This window comes from Pundamilia nyererei, unplaced genomic scaffold (genome assembly GCF_000239375.1).
Source record: "Pundamilia nyererei isolate P.nyererei 1_Seehausen unplaced genomic scaffold, PunNye1.0 scaffold00047, whole genome shotgun sequence".
NCBI classification, from domain to species: Eukaryota; Metazoa; Chordata; class Actinopteri; order Cichliformes; family Cichlidae; genus Pundamilia; species Pundamilia nyererei.
The window spans coordinates 2,084,626-2,100,654 of record NW_005187448.1 but is presented as its reverse complement, the minus strand read 5'-3'; the positions used below and the strand labels follow the sequence as shown (position 1 = coordinate 2,100,654).

At 45.2% G+C, this 16,029-nt stretch overlaps 1 protein-coding gene across 3 annotated transcripts in view; it reads left to right on the top strand.

Annotated features, from left to right (window-relative positions):
* rarga (retinoic acid receptor gamma a) overlaps positions 1-16,029 on the top strand; it is a 38,759-nt gene that overhangs the window by 7,109 nt on the left and 15,621 nt on the right. For 2 of the 3 annotated variants that reach the window (XM_013910714.1, XM_013910715.1), the window contains exon 2: positions 5,844-6,210. In XM_013910714.1, coding sequence (XP_013766168.1) covers positions 6,042-6,210 — 169 coding nt within the window. In that variant the 5' untranslated portion in view covers positions 5,844-6,041. Of the gene's footprint in view, positions 1-5,843; positions 6,211-15,499; positions 15,794-16,029 lie in introns of those variants that run through there. The other variant, XM_013910716.1, reaches the window with a different exon arrangement.

The following is a 16,029-nucleotide window of genomic DNA, read 5'->3' as shown; positions in this document are numbered from 1 at the left end:
TTTAAAACTAATACATAGCAGATAATACATTTTATTACCCTGTACAGCTAGTGGTAATTTCTTTAGTTCTAAGTATGGTATACAGCAATAAAAGAATATTTTATGGTAAATGGCCTGTATTTATATAGCGCTTTCCTAGTCCCTAAGGACCCCAAAGCGCTTTACATATCCAGTCATCCACCCATTCACACACACATTCACACACTGGTGATGGCAGCTACATTGTAGCCACAGCCACCCTGGGGCGCACTGACAGAGGTGAGGCTGCCGGACACTGGCGCCACCGGGCCCTCTGACCACCACCAGTAGGCAACGGGTGAAGTGTCTTGCCCAAGGACACAACGACCGAGACTGTCCAAGCCGGGGCTCGAACCGGCAACCTTCCAATTACAAGGCGAACTCCCAACTCTTGAGCCACGATCGCCCCTTTATCTCCTATAAATCCGTCAAAGTTTAGTAATGCCAAAGCTGTGTGTGTACGTCTCTTTGTTTGTGTGTTTCTGTGTGTAGGTGCTGTTGATAAATCCTTGGTTTTGGTGGAATTACTGAAACAGCAGTTGAGCCAGGAAATCGTCTGCATTGCAAAATCTGCTAACAATCCTTCTTTGTGACATGACTTTGAGTGGTAAATCAGGGAGTTGTTGATACCTGTCTTCTTCTGGAAATTCTTTAGCAATTAAGGCGAAGTGGTGGGGAGGGGTTAGACAGGTGGTTTAGGAAAATCGAGGGGCTCTGCTGCCGCACTATAATTAACCAGGAAGCTATCTGCACGCCATTTCCTATGTCTGTTTTTGCAGGTGTGCCATTCTGATGTGAGGATTTACATCTAAGCCTCCACCCAAGTTCTTGTTAAAAGACCTTGTGCCAATGGCAAAAAAAGATGAACTTGTGTGAAAGTGTGGCCTTTTGAATGCTGTGCTTGCTAATGTGTGTGTGTGTGTTTGGGCCTGCATGTGTCTGACTGCTGCTTTGAGTCCTGCGGCTAAAGGCAGCAGTGGTGAAACCCATCCATTACTCTTCGCTCTACACAGAGAGGATTGTTTTCAGCGTGTGTTTAGGAAGGGAAACCCCTCCATTGTTGCCTCCGTGGATCCTTACCAGTTCTTCCTTTACGTCTTCCTACACAGACATATTAGCAGCACAGACTTTGACTTTCACACTGCTGCTATTTTAAAGTTTCTTCCCTCACCTTTTTTTTCTCCGCCTCTCTCTATATTTGTCATGTTTGCTTACTGCCACTTGCCCTTTTCCTCATCATTGCATGTTTTCCTGTTTTGCTTGACCAACTGCTAAAAGTCTCTGTGTTGTGTACTGCAGAGAGAGGCGCATCATGGAAACGGCAAGCAGTCAGGATGACTTCATCATGTCGCAAAGCGTTTTATGTCTCACTGTGTGTTCTCACTCTTTCCATAGCTCTTCTCACAAATGCATGTCAACTCAGATCGTTATGTGACATTATGATTAAGTGAGAGCAGAAAAATTATTTTAAAATAGTGACTAGGTGACAGTGACAGTCATGGCGCTCTTTAACAAAAAAAGAGGAAAAAACAATCCCTTTTTTAAGTGACAAACGATTACACAGAGGTGTTTCTTTGCATTGTTGCTTCAAGGAAATGGTATTTGTGTGATGCCAAGAACAGGCAGATGTCAAACAAGTTTCAGGTGATGGAATGCAACTGTGTTTGGAGCGTCTGTCATTTTGGAGCCATTAACCAGCTACTTGTTGAAAGAGTGGAAGCTGTCAGCTTTGCATCAGATAAAAGCGTCACGGCTATTGTTTTCTCAGGTAAAGTACTGCTGATGTTTGCAACAAGATCACCCGTGAAGCTGTTTCAGTAGGAGCGTTTAAATTTGCCTGTGCAGCTCTGAATCCATTAACGGCTTTTGAAGGCTGGCTGTGGGCATGTCAAGCAGTGATTATAACAGTAAACGTGTTTTTAGCTCCGAGATGTTGAAACACTGGTCGGTTGGTGCAGTTTGGACACCTGGACTTTGAAATCATTCTTTAACAGCTTGGTGTACAAATTACTTAAAATATAACTCTTTGCAACACATCATTTCCTTTATAGAGTTAATGAACATAACTCACTTTGTGATGTCAGCAGTTTAAAGACAGTGCCTGGAAGGCATGCACAGTTTTCTGTCAAAAAACTGACAGGAGTGGGCAAGTCAGAAGTGGAAAAAGAGTGAGAGGATGTTTTCCCTGCCAGGATAGATGGCACAGTTCATTTATCTCGAGGCTGTGAATGTACAATTCAGAACTTCTGGGTTTCTGCTCTGCACAGGATAGTTCCACAGTTTTTATTTTACCTCACAGAAACATGTATATTTTGACCCTCTGCTGAGTTGATGAAGCTCGACAAAAAAATCTGTGAACTCGCTCAGTTTGTGGAGAAATGAAACAAAGAGAGGTCTCTGTGTCAGTGTGGTAAGAGTGGGGAAAAGTGCCTTTATAGCCATACAAATATAAAATTCTAACTGAATATTCTTCTGTGTTCTCACTGACTGGAATAAGAACCTCAACCGGTAAACAAACCAGGAAAGTCATGGCATCCAGAGTCCTGCTCGCGTATGCCGAGTAATCACCTGTGGTTTCTTTTGCAGAGTTAAAAAAACAGCTGCCTCGCTTGGTAGTGTGGTGCAGAGCTTCCTGAGATGCTGTGATTTATTTGTTATGTTTGACTGCAGTTCTTATTGCCTGAGGGGCTCTGTCACAACAGTTAAGGCACAATTGTTGTTTTGCTCACAGAGGACTTGATACCCTTTGTCTGACAGACATTCAATCTGTGGGAACTGTTGTCTCTCTCTCTCTCTCGCTTTCTTTTTAACTCCTACTTGATTTTTCATTTTGCTCCGTCTTCTCCGCAAAACTCCTCAGCAAACAAGAGAATCTCCTTCTCCGCACGCATGCCTGATCTTGTTGCATTGTCTCCATATTGCCAGGTTGATTGATCCAACTTCATTTGCTACATGAAAATCATTGGATTATCTCAAGTGTAACCAATGACTTTAGTCTAACATGATGGACTGCAGTGAGCTCTGACACTATTTACAGAAACAAACCAAAGCAAATTTAAACTGCTACAGTGCACCTCTCTTAGGCAATGATGGAAAGTCCCAGCAGCAGCCGTAAACCCACCCATAGCTGGCCCTGGTGCTCCTTGCTTGCCTGGCTGCCTGCTGCCTCCTGTGTGCCCCCCAGGCTCAGGGGAAGTGGGGAGGCCCTCCATGCCCATTTGGCCCTGGCTAACAGGGGATGAGGTCACTCCAAATTCCCCTTATCCCCTTATAGCCCCAGACGGGCTGGCGAAGTGAGCCTACCACAGGACCCAACATAAAACATAAATGGCTCTGTAAAAAGCTGCTGGGCTGATGTGACTCATTAAAAAACTCTGGCGCCAATTCTTTTATTAATTCATTATTGTGTTTAGGGAGCGTAACGTTACTGGGTTCTATTTTAAAAGGCTGCGTCTCTGTGCTTCAGTTCTTTTCTTTCTTTTTTTAATGCCTTTGTTTTGCAACACATATTTGAATGTGGAGTTGAGCTGTGGTTTATTCTGGTAGAATTCAGCCTCTGGACTGTCTCTCAGACCGTTTTAAACTTAATTTCTGAATTAATATGCCACGCTTTCCTCCTGTCAGAATACATAATTCACACGCACTGATTTGTAAACTCCGCTGTCAGTCTTCTTTTTCTCACACAGTCACCCATTTCTTTTATCCTCCTCTCTCTTCCAGCTCTTGCAGACACATTGTGCTGCCTCTATGGGGCCTGGTCTGGTTTGAGTTCTTGAAGCAGATCTCCAAATGGCCCGAACGCTTGCCAAGTACATACTCATAACCCGCACACACATGCACATTATGAGGCTACGCGTTGCTGGCAGTCTTGTTTTTGCAGTCTGTACCTCTTCTCTCATTAGGCCCAGTGTGAAATCGTGTGATGTCTCCAGTAATGTTTTTGCGCCTTGGCTGCACAGTGGAATCACTACGCAGGGTCATGGTACAAGTTGTATAAGCAGTGGAAGGATGGAGGGATGGGGCACAGAGGATAAGACTGGGTATAAGGATATGATTATGTAGAAGAGGTGTAGGCGGGTCAGAAGTGGGTGGGGTGGGGTCCAAGGTAGGTTGGAGGAGAAATATACTGGAAAAAGTAAAGACGTAAAACAGAGAGAAAGAAGGAAAGAAGAAGAAAGATGGCAGTATGGCTGTGTTGGCAGGATGGGGGTGGGTGCCTATCCGCGGCTGCTCCTTCCTGAAACGTGGCCACCCGAGCCTGCCTGGGCCCTGGATGCACATGTGGAACAGTTTACTGTAATGGAACTCTAAATTAGTGGTGGTTTGAAGCTGCCTGCAGCAGTAGGGTGTAATTAACTGGCTCTGTTGAAAGAGAAAGAGCCAGAAAGAGAGGCAGGGAGGGAGCCAGAGCCCTGGAAAAAGGCACGGGGTGAGAGGTGTGTGTGCGTTCATATGTGTGCGTGTGTTAGGGGATGCTCTCACACATGTGATGTGTGGAGTTTTTGAGTGCTTGATTGCGTGTGTGGCGCATATGTGTGCTTCTTGGAAAGCTCTCCCTTCTTTTTTCCCGGGCATGGCGCCACCTCTTAGTGCCCCCATGTGCCCAGACCCTGTCACTGTTCCACTGTGCTTTTTCGCTCAGTTCAGCAGTTCACTGGTTTAGCCTTAGATCTTTCCACCCCACCACCCCACCCCTCCATTTCTTTGTTTATACCGAATTCATTACCAGGATTTTTTCCCTGTCTTTTCTCCCAGATTCACAAGCCACAGCAGTTCCAAATTCCTTGGCTCTGCTCTTTTTCAAAGCCACATATAAAAAACAAGCTGATCACACCACCCACTCATGAAATCACACTAAGGAAGCACAAGCAAAAGGAAAACATGAAAAAGAAAATGGGAGGCCTCTTTTATATTTCACCCCCCCTTTTTGCATTGAGAGTCGACAGAGGGGCATAACTGCAGCCTTGTCTGCACTTGAGCCTGACTTGTCTATGCCCACTGTGTGGTGTCAAAGTGACGAGAAGGCTGCAGGAGGCTACAGCCAAAATGACTCTGTGGGATGGGAGCCTGACCTCAAGAGAAGATAGTTGGAAGTGACAGCAGCAGTTAGCAATCAGTGGATCTCATTTTCCCTACTCATCGACCCCCCCTCCTCCCTTCTTCATGCTCTGGACCCCGTGTCTGGGCCCCTGGTCCTAGGGGAAAGAGGCAAAGAGGCAGGCTGCTGTGCTAGGCTGGCAGCAGGAACAGAGGAGCTCTTTATAATAGAGTTCTGGTGATTTAAATCATATGGTATAGCCTGGAATCACTGTAGAAGTCTGGAAGCTCTTCAAAACTGTACAAGAGCTCCCTCTCTCTCTCCCCCTCTCTTTTCCTCCTCCCTCCTTCCTTCCCACTCTTCACTGTTATAACTTTTTCCAAACTTCTTTCTTATTTTCTTTTCCCCTCACCCAGTCCCAGTTTTTTTTCTTTTCTTTCTGGCTTTTCCCTCTCCGAGCCTACTCATTCTTTTTCTCTCTATCTGTTATGGTTCTCGCCATCTCGTCCTTCCTCACTTCCTCTTTCCTTCCCATTCGCTCATACCTGTTGGTATGAAGTTTACACATCCTTCTCGCATTAAAACTGTGGATGAACTATTATCGGACCCAGATGGAATCAGAGTTGATGTGAGGTGAATCCTGTTTGTTGAATCTAGAGCAGATCTTAGCATCAAACAAAACACTAATCGTATCATCATGTTCATGCCAATCAAAAGCACTTATTCTTATATTTTATGTGGAATTAAATTAATAGGAAATTATTTACTCTTATCCTCTCATCTGCAGAAAAGAGACAGCAGGACTCTTCTAAAGTGGAGTCCACCTATCCTTCAGTACCTCCGAGGCCCCCTGTCGCCCATACGTTCTCCACGTCTTAAGACTCTTCGACGGACACACATCTCAGCCTTGTGGAGGATTCCAGGTGTCGAAAGAGCCGTTACCTTCAGCCAGCCGCCTGCTGTGGACCCTGGGTGATCCGTCGCCATGGCTACAAACAGGGAACAGCAGGTGGGTCACATGACCGGCTTCCCACCTGCTGTGTACCCCTTTCCCTTCAACTCCATGAGAAGCCACTCCCCCTTCGACCTGCTGGCCAACAGCAGCCTGTTTGGGAGATTTGGGGCTGACCTGCCCAAAGAGATGGCTGCTCTCTGTAAGTCATTTTCATTACTCTGTGTGTTTGTGCTTGACTTGCCTTTCCTCTCATTTTCCATCTCAGTTCCAAGTATGCATACGGCCATTACTTTATTTTTAGTCAGGTCGCATTAAACACCATCTACTGGAAAAGGGGAAATATGGCTTAATTTAAATTGCACTACATTATGTGTAATTTTGTGGAAATGGAAAACTTTAGCGTCTGTTTGTGATATAGGACCAGTGGTAGAAAAAAATCCCCCAAAGAGACCATGAGGAAAAAGTCTACTTTCATCAGTACAATGATTACTCTGCTCCTGTGGTTTCCTTATATGCTTTATGCTTGTAGATGGTGTGGTTATGACCGCAAGCTCTGGCTCTGGCTTCACGATGCGTGCGTGTATCCGTGCGCGTGTGCGTGCCTGGACCTCTCACAGAGCTTTTGTGAGGCAGATAATGCACAAGTCTGTAATTATAGACAAAACACATTGAATTATGTATTAAGTGATGAGTACTGAGCATCAAAAAATGAGTACTAATGCAGTTCAAACATTTGACTTGGACAGCGGTGACTGATCGTATAATTAAAATGAAAGGTGAGCTAGACACTGGACTTGATTCACAGCAGCGTTCCCCTGTCAACTGTGTACTTCTATGCTTGACCATAGGGGGCACTGTTACATTCTGAAGCGCTGAGACGGGGATGATGTATAGAGAACAGAGCACAAAGAGGAGATTGTTGGCAATCCAGAGTCTTTTTCTGTTGTGCAAAAACTAGCAAGATGAAACGCACGGTGCCGACGTACATTTCTCGTTGTTCAAAACACCTGCTTGTCTCAAAACCACTAATCAGCAACAGGATTCTAGGTCAGGGAGGATCCTTGTGTGGAACCACTGCGGTATAATTCACTGATGATAATAATGCCAGAAGAGAGAGCGAGAGAAAAGAATGAGCACTTTTGTTGAGGTTAAGCCATGAGGTAAAGGTAAGCAGAAGTTATTTGAAATCTGATCTGGGTGCAGTGTTAAAGGGGCGGCAGGTGGTGGTGGTGTGTGGTAGTGGAGGAGTAATAATGGGTGTGGGTGGCAACAGCTGAGCGCGGAGCCTGCCTGTGTGTGCAGCCCCCTACTCCCCCCACCACCACCGCAGCATGCCTGAGCACCTCTCCAGCCTTTCAGCCGTCAATCACTACCTCACCCCCTCTCTTCCTTCTCACTGCCACTGCCCACCTAATCCTCAAGGTATTTTCACAGAACCAGAGAGAGAGAGAGAGCGAGCACCTGGGGGTAATGTCCTGGTGTGGTGGAATCCAAGAACACACCCAGCAAAAACACACACACATATATATACACACAGGCAAACATGCACTCGGAGACACTCTTCCCTCTCAGTTTCTTTTGCTCTCTGTCTGGTTCTCTCTCATGAAGCCACACACACACACACACACACACACACACACACACACACACACACACACACACACAGCAGTTCTTTCATCTAAAAACTAGAAACATACCCCTGACGCAGAATGAAATCCCACCACGCTGACAGATGGATTCTTTATGGTTTTTATGCTGGCATGACTTAAAACAAAAACAAGTATCAAAGCACAAACAGACGCAGGCAACCACATGCACTGGGGCTTCATACACGACTGCTTGTACTGACACATCCACGCTGGCAGTAGTATCGTTCGCAGGGGTTAAGGACTGCAGTTATTTGGTTTAAGCTTCGGGTCAGAGTGTGAGAAAAGCTGGGGACAAAGATCAAGTCAGGATCACAGTGACAGTTAGCTTCAATTTGTCGAGACTGACATGTTTTTTAAGTGTCTCTATATTAACATAGCCGTGCTGGTTGAATGGTGTTTACTGTCACAATTTACTATTTCATTATGTTTACATTACGAGCTGCAGCTATTGCTTGAATGTCAAATAAATGCCTGTCAGTTGAATATTAAAAGAATTGCCTGCTGGACTAATTCTGCGTTTCACTGTACAAAAATACATCTTAGTTCAGTTTAAATGCTGGCAGCTCAGTGGAAAACTCTCTGTTGTTTTTTTTTATCTGCTTTTAAAACATCCTATTGGTGTATCCCTTGACAAGGAATGTTACAAGTCATTTTGCTGACAGCAGTCTCATTCCCCGCTCTCTTAAATGTTAGTGGGGAAGACAAAGGGCCTCGGTTTGGACATTCCCCAGGCCCTCTTTTTCTTCTCCTTCTACTTCTTCAGGAGTTGACTTAACAGTCCTGCTCATTGTTGTCAGGCTTGTCTGTACGCCAGACTGAGAAAATACCTTTCACATAAAGGGAGTAGCACTGTGGAAATTTCACCGTGTATCTTTGTGTGTGTGTGTGCAGTCAGTAGCTCTTCATGCTTGCACAACTTCAGAGTTTTTTGCGTAATTGTTGTAAGAAAGGTACCCTGGGTGACACCTACCTTTTGTTTAGATGTGCACACTGTGCTGACCTGCCAGAGCACCTCCCATGGCGGTGCTCTGTCTTGGCACCAGAGTTCTTTGGAAATACCTGTTTTGCAAGGAGGTGGGAAGAGACAGAAGAGGGATGGGAAGGGGTGGGCCGACTGTGTTTGCACATGTCCGCATAGTAAGCTTTTCTTTTTGCTTAATGCATAAATGGAAGATCCAGAAAACCTCAGTGCCTCTCTTCAACCTGGGTGTGCTGCAGACTCCCACTGTAGCTGCTGATATCTGAATAAGCGTGCAATGGCGTTTGTTCATCTGTGAGAAGGTCTCATGGCTCTCTGCAGTGTGTTGCTGAGGCTGTTATCAGTTGATCCCTGTCATTACGGGAGCCTTTCAAACAAACAGTTGGAAGCCCATTAAGGCCTCTTATTATGTGATAACATCGTCACTGAGCCCTGAAACACCTCGCTAAGCTTTCACCAATCAGGGCCAGAGCGCTGGCCTCAGACTCAGCCGTGGGGATGTTTTGAAAAGCTAGTAGGTCATTTCCTTCAGCCCACATGGCCTGGCCGAAAAATCTAAAGTCCTCTGCTGGGCTCAAACTTTCCATTCATACCATAATTTGTAGGGTTATGCTGAGTGATGAATACAGAAAACCCATGAGAGGCCCAGCTGTGAGCTGCATCACAGTGGGATGAAATCAAAAGCACTGTAATAATAGAATGGAATGAATAGCGTGTTGAAACCTGTGTAAAAGCTGGCTCACTTTGCTCTTTTGTGCCTCTGGTGGAGAGAAGGGCAATAGCAGTTCATTTAAAGTGTCTGTTAGACATGACGGACTCGTGCACCAGCATTAGCATACAAGCAGTGTGGAACATATGCATGGATCTGCGGTTGCACACACACACACACACACACATACATATGCAGTTCAACACAAAACATCTAGTTCGGCAGATTGTGGAAAAAGGCCAAAATGTTCCAGCAAAACAAAAAAAACAACAAAAAAAAACACGCAGAGTGACATAATTAAAAACACTCTTTGCATACTTAAACACACACACACACACACACACACACAGAAACAACATAAGGAGGTCATGTTGGCTTAGGGAGCTAAGGGAGTTGCGTAAAGGAGCCATTTTGGTGGGAAATGTGGTACGGCAGGGAACGTCAAAGCAAACCTTTAAATGGAGGCGAGGGACAAGGGAACGATGTCAGCTAGCAGAGTGAAGCTTTCTCCACTGGAGGTGAAGCAGAGCACAAACGGCACATTGAATCTCCATTTATTTTCATAAGGTTGAAGTGCTGGGTTTAAGCCTAGCCTTGGTGGTGTAGAGTAGGATTAGTAGGATTTGCCTCTGTGCACATGTGTATGCTAATGTGGGCATACTACATATCTGATGAAAGCAAGGGGCAGAGAAAAAGATGAAGTGATCTATGTATGGATATGAAAATGATGATTGCAGCCCCGCAACCCAATACTTCCTTGTAGGTACATATTTCCCTACACACACAGGAAAACCAAACGCTCATCTGTGTTTCTCATTGTTTGAACAGCTATAAATAATTGACATTACATTTTTTGCTATGTTGGGTGTCGGTTTAAAGGGAAAAACACAACACAAAATTTCCTCATTAGTAAGGCTCAACAGCTTAGGTCACAACATATCACTATAATGCTTGTATTCTACAGGAAGGATGACTAACCTTTCTTCTAAAAAAACATTCTCTCTTAAACATACACACATGAGTTGATTGTGGTGTTTTATCAGCTTGGTCACAAGTTAGATGTTATATTGGGTTGAAGACTACAGCATATGATTCACATCATTTTCATCCACATGAAGCCTTTCTGTGGCTCCCCACTCCCACCCCCTCTGCTTGACCATTGTCGCTCTGGAAGAATCCATTCTCATCGGCATTGAAATGTTTCTTCGTGGATACAAACTCAAGTTTGTATTCATTTGCCGTGATCTTTCCTTTGAGTGGATCCAGACAAATTCCCATAAATTGTGTTTCTTCAAACACCAAATGAAAACCATGCAAGAAACAAATACCAGATCATTTAGGTCATTGAAAGTGAGCAGGTGGATGGATATACTGAACTACACTCATTTGCCAAAGACAATAATCTTAGTTTGGCTGCAGCTTCTGAATTGTGAAAGATGTACTTTATATTGTTTGGTAAAACCTCGACAGTAATAGAGTGAAAATCGGAACAATCAGATGACGAGTAAGTGCTTTGCAACAGTGGAAAGGAAAAACGAATAATGTTAAATTTCTGCTACTACTACTAATAATAACAAAAAAAAATTTTCTTGTGCTTGATCATCACACTAAGTCATTATTAGCTCTTCTTCTTTCTGACTCTGGTACTAAATGCCGTGAGTGTCAACACCTAAACAAAAAAAGCTCTCATATAGCTGTTTGCTCGCTGGCATCTCTGCTCCTGTGACCATGATCTTCATAGCAAATTAGCAATGCAAGCACTGGATCATTTTGGACTATACTTGTGTGTGATGACAGCATGTGCTGCGCTGTTTGGCTTTGTCCTTCATCTGTCAGTGAGACTGGAGTCTATTGGCTGTAATAAACAACTCTGCACTGTGTGACATCCCTGCTTTTATCTCCCTAGGCGATCACAGGCCTCAAATGACAGCTCTCTAAGGTGCTCCACTCCTTTTTGGCAATCAGTTGCACTTATTATTTTTTCACTAGCGCTAGCCCTGATTCTGTAGTGCTGATTTTTTTGTGTAAAAAACGATCAGTTTTCCTGTAGACTCCTTGGTGGAGCATAGGTCTGCAACAACACCGTAAAAAATGATAGTAAGTAGAATATCTGCTGCTCCATGATGATATCCACCTAAACCCCGCTGGCTTATGCACTTCAGAGTTCTCTCGCTCGGTTCCCTCTTTTCTCCTCTGCCTTTACCTTGGATTTCCTCTCATTATCCCACACTGCAAGTGGGAGCCAGATTGCCCTAAGTGCTGGAAACTTTCTGCAACTTTGCAGGACTTAAATGTGTGTGTGTGCATCTGAAAAGTCAGCAAAGGTTGCCGATAACAGAGGGACCACAAAGTGTACTACAGCTCTGACATGATGACAGATGAAGATAAACATGCTACTATCAAAAGTGGGAGGGTGCTGTTTTCAGACAGTCTTTGTGGGCACGTGCAGGATGAAAATTGCGCAATGGCGAGAGAGGAAGGCTGGCTTCTCTGAAGACGTGGGAGGGCACACAGGTCCAGGACGTGCCCATGAAAACAAGACGGGGGTTTGCATTTTTGGCCGAATCTCACTTTTTCTCACAAGAAAACATGGGTAGCAGAACATCATGACAGTGCAGAAAGAGCGAGAGAAAGAAGGAGGGAGAAAATGTGAAAAAGAAAGATGGCCACGAGTGTAAGACCTTAGCATGTGTCAGATCTTTGACTGGTGGAGCAATTGATGGATGAAATGGACAACAACACAAGGATTGCTCTTCTTTTTTGGCTGATGTTACTTTTTTAGTTTAAAAAAGAAGCTCTGCTCTGCTTACTGAACAACCCTTAATGGGATGTGTGCACTTTTAAGTGTGCGTGTTCTGCGTAACCTGAATCTGGCTGTGGTGGGAAGGCTTCCTGGGCTGGTGTTCAGTGTCTCTATCATCACCAGCAATCTGTTTCAGCATGTCCGCACGCTGCACACATGCCCACATCAGAAATGGAAAAGCTTTACATTCCTTTCAAAATGACTCTGTTGCGTTTAGTGCAAAGGCCTCTGTCTTTATTACCTCACACACGATTGCGTTGTTGACTGCTTGGCTAGAACCTGAATGACTGTATACAGAGGAAGTGGCAACAATGTGTTGTATACGTCTTATCTGTAATTGGCATCAGAGTGTCAGACAGTAGTAAAGCCTGACTGGGTTCCAGCACACGTGGAGCAGTAAGCAGACCAGACCAGACCAGATCCAGCTGACTGGATAAAATCGTGAGACACGCACATAAAATCGTAATTAAAAAAACAAAACCTATTTCAACATTTTAAACGTGTGCTCAGATTTGTTCTAATCGCCTAAATGAAACATGATTGAAAGCAGACGTCAACGTGGAGTGGCCAGTGAGTTGGCAGCCACTGAAAATGAACCATTTCCAAAACCTGAAACAAAAGCAGAAACTTTGTCAACTAAAACAAATCACGCAGTCAGGAAAAAGTGGCCATAGGGAACTTGATGAAATGGGGAGAGTATTTGGAGAAATGGGGGGGGGTATTATGGAGAGAGATGGAGAGACTTGTGAGCCAGTGAGTGAGGGAGAGAAGAAGGGAGGGCAGGATAAGTTTGGGGGAAAGTTAGTGGCCCAGTGGGGGTTTCTTCCAGAGTTCAGCCTCTCTGGCTGGGGAAGGAAGGGAAGGAGGGAGGGGAGAGAAGGGGAGGCAGGGACCAGCCTGGGTCAGCAGCAGTATGGAGTATGTGTAGATTAGATGTTTAAACTCACTCGGCAAACCCTCTGAAGCCCTGGAAGGCTCACAGCTCACAGTGTAGTTTGCCAATAACTGGAGAACCTGGAGTTAGTGGTCTGAATTATAGTCTCAAACACAGTAAAAAGAAATGTCAAAACCAGTGGAACCGGATAGGGTTCGTAAATCTCTAAAAACAAAAGAGTGTGAACACATGATATTTGAAATAGATTTTTTTGCAGCTTGTCAGTCCACAGAGCAGCCCTGGCAAACCGCGCTGATGTTACATAGAACATTTGAGCACCGGGGGATTAGCCAGTTCTTAGTTTCCAGGATGCTGTATGAAACTAGCAGCGAGGAAAAGAAAACAGGAAGGAGACGAAAGACGAGTGTGAGAAGAATGCTTGTGGATCATAAAAATGTGACTCTAGGCTGTGATGATTTAATCTGAAATGTATCCAGACCAAGACATTTTTTGAATTATTGTGAAAATGGGTGGAAAGCTAGAGAGAAGAAAAGTGCCCCCCCCCCCTTTTTTTTAACAACAAACTTCAGCTAAGCGTTGGCATCTCTGATAGATGCCAGTTTGTTGTCCCCGTGTTGTATTCTTGCCATCATAAAGCTTTCACTGTATGACCTGACAGCTGTATGAAGCACATAAAAACTACTGATGTTGTTTACTATTTGATGAAATAAAAAGAGCTATTAAACGTGCGTCAGTTTGCGAGATTGAGTGTGTGAATCTCAACTCACAGGTGTGTCTGTGTGTGTCTGTGTGTGTGTGCCAGCTTAAGAAAATAAACCTGAAGTCTCCATTGGAGGAATAGCTTTTAAACCAATAAGCATAGTAATGAAAATCATTCAAAATAGCCAGAAATGTGAAAGCATGGTTTCTTTCATGAGACAGGAAAAAGAGTGAAGTGTTAGACAGAGGAGGAGGAGGGAGGAGGGAGGACGCTGTGTGTTTATGGAGAGCGTAGCCAGCAGCACAGATTGACAGGAAATGGTGTCTTTTTTGCCTGCTGGGCTGTACCACTTGTACTGCTTTGACAGGGGGAGATGAATGTGAGGAGCTCACAGACTGAAGCTATTCTATTATCATATATCTCCCATTGTATCACGCTGTTTGCTTTAGCCCAGCCAGAGTCCATCCCTCTGCTGAGCAACAGTTAGGACCAGTGTCAGGCTTTTTCATTGACCTCACACTGCCCATTGATTTCCTTTGATTCACTGCCACTCTCAGGGCACTGCAATTTTTTAAGCTGAATTGTTTTTTTTAATCAGTGCACAGAAAAACCATTGTTATAATGAAGGTTAAATGTGTAGGGTATACGTTTTAACTGTGAATCCACAACCACTAAAATATTCAGCTGCCACGAGGCTTTTTTACTGCATTAAAATCATTGCTTGAACAACCTGATCGACGCTGCTTCTTTGGACGTCTTTTGCTATTTCTACGTCGAGATATAAATCACAAGCAAGGTCAAGTAAACCTGTGAGAAGTGTGTCCAGCACATGGTGTGTTTGTATATTGGAGATATTTGTCTGTGTAAATGCACTGCGGGGATTGAGCAAGGCAGCCCTCATTCATCACTGTTAAAGCACTTCCAGAGGGAGCGACAGAAAGAACTGCCCATCCTCTGTTCCCTCAAACAGACAGAGGAGAGGGAGGGATTTACCCTGGCATCTGGTTTCTGGGTTCAGCCACAGCACAATGTTCTTTCTCTTTCTCTCTCTGGCTCTCTTTTTGACACACACATACACGCCCGGGCCAGTGGCTGGACTTTAATATGGTTATGATTAGAGACGGGGGCTCAGTGAAGGGAGGGAGGGGGAAAGGGGGTCTTATTTACTGCAGGGAACTGGGGGAGGTGCAATGTAAAGAAAGCCAGAGACAGGGACCAGATCTGAATGGAAGACGGTGGGGTTGGGGTAGGTGGGGGCACTGTTTGCATTTAGGGCGGAAATATGAAAAACAAAAAATCGTGTGTTCAAAAAAACAAACAAACCAAAAAAAGCACAAGAAGAATGGGGAATAAAGTTTTGTGCTCCAGCCAGATCGGTTCTTACTCCAGTGCAGACTCTGCTGGACGGCCCCTTACACCTCCCCTCCTCCTGGGTTCCTCTCTCTCTGTCCCTCCCTCTCTGGCATTCTCTGTCTTTCTCTCCACCCCCTCTTGCAGCGTCATGCCAAAGCAGTTGGTTCACTCCGCCGTGTCTGGGGCTCAGCGAGAGCTGCGAGAGGCTGTTATTTAGGTCTGTTACAGCAGACTGGGAGCAGCTCACCCAGGGGCAGGGGGGAGAGGAGAGAGTCAGAGTCACGCTCAGCTCAGCCAGTCAGGAACCATATCTGCATTCCAGCTGAGAGGGAAAAAGGAAAACTCCGGCATCGGAAGGAAAAGACAGCAGAGAGAGAGTGACAGCGCGAGATAAGTGAAGGGAGGGAGAGGAAGGTAGTGAATCTAGATAGCTGTTGCTGCTGTGAGCTCTTGTCACTGCTTCAGTGAGTGACGTGAGCAGTGGAAGCAGGGTAGGACACAGGCAGGACTGAGGGCTCTCACTGATTTTTGCCGAGGGTGGGGGGTACCATGTTCGACTGTATGGAGGCTCTGGGAATGGGCCCCCGTCAGCTCTATGATGTCACCAGCCGTGGTGCATGCATGCTGCGGAAAGCGAACCCCTTTTTTGCCGGGTTGGACCCCTTTGCTTGGACGAGCACTGCCAGTGTTCAATGTAAGTGGCATCCTGTTTGGATTCTTCTATGACACAATCATGTTTCCCCCTCTCTTCTCACTCTCCTTTTCTTTCGGTCACTCCTTCCTTCATTTTCTCATTGCTGGCTTGTTTACCCCTCAGGGCTCGGCCAAGGGGGCTGCTGTCAGGGGCTACAGAGCAACACAGGAAAAGACAGAGACAATCCTCTCCTCCTCTCCTCTCCTCTCCTCTCCTCTCCTCTCCTCTCCTCTCCT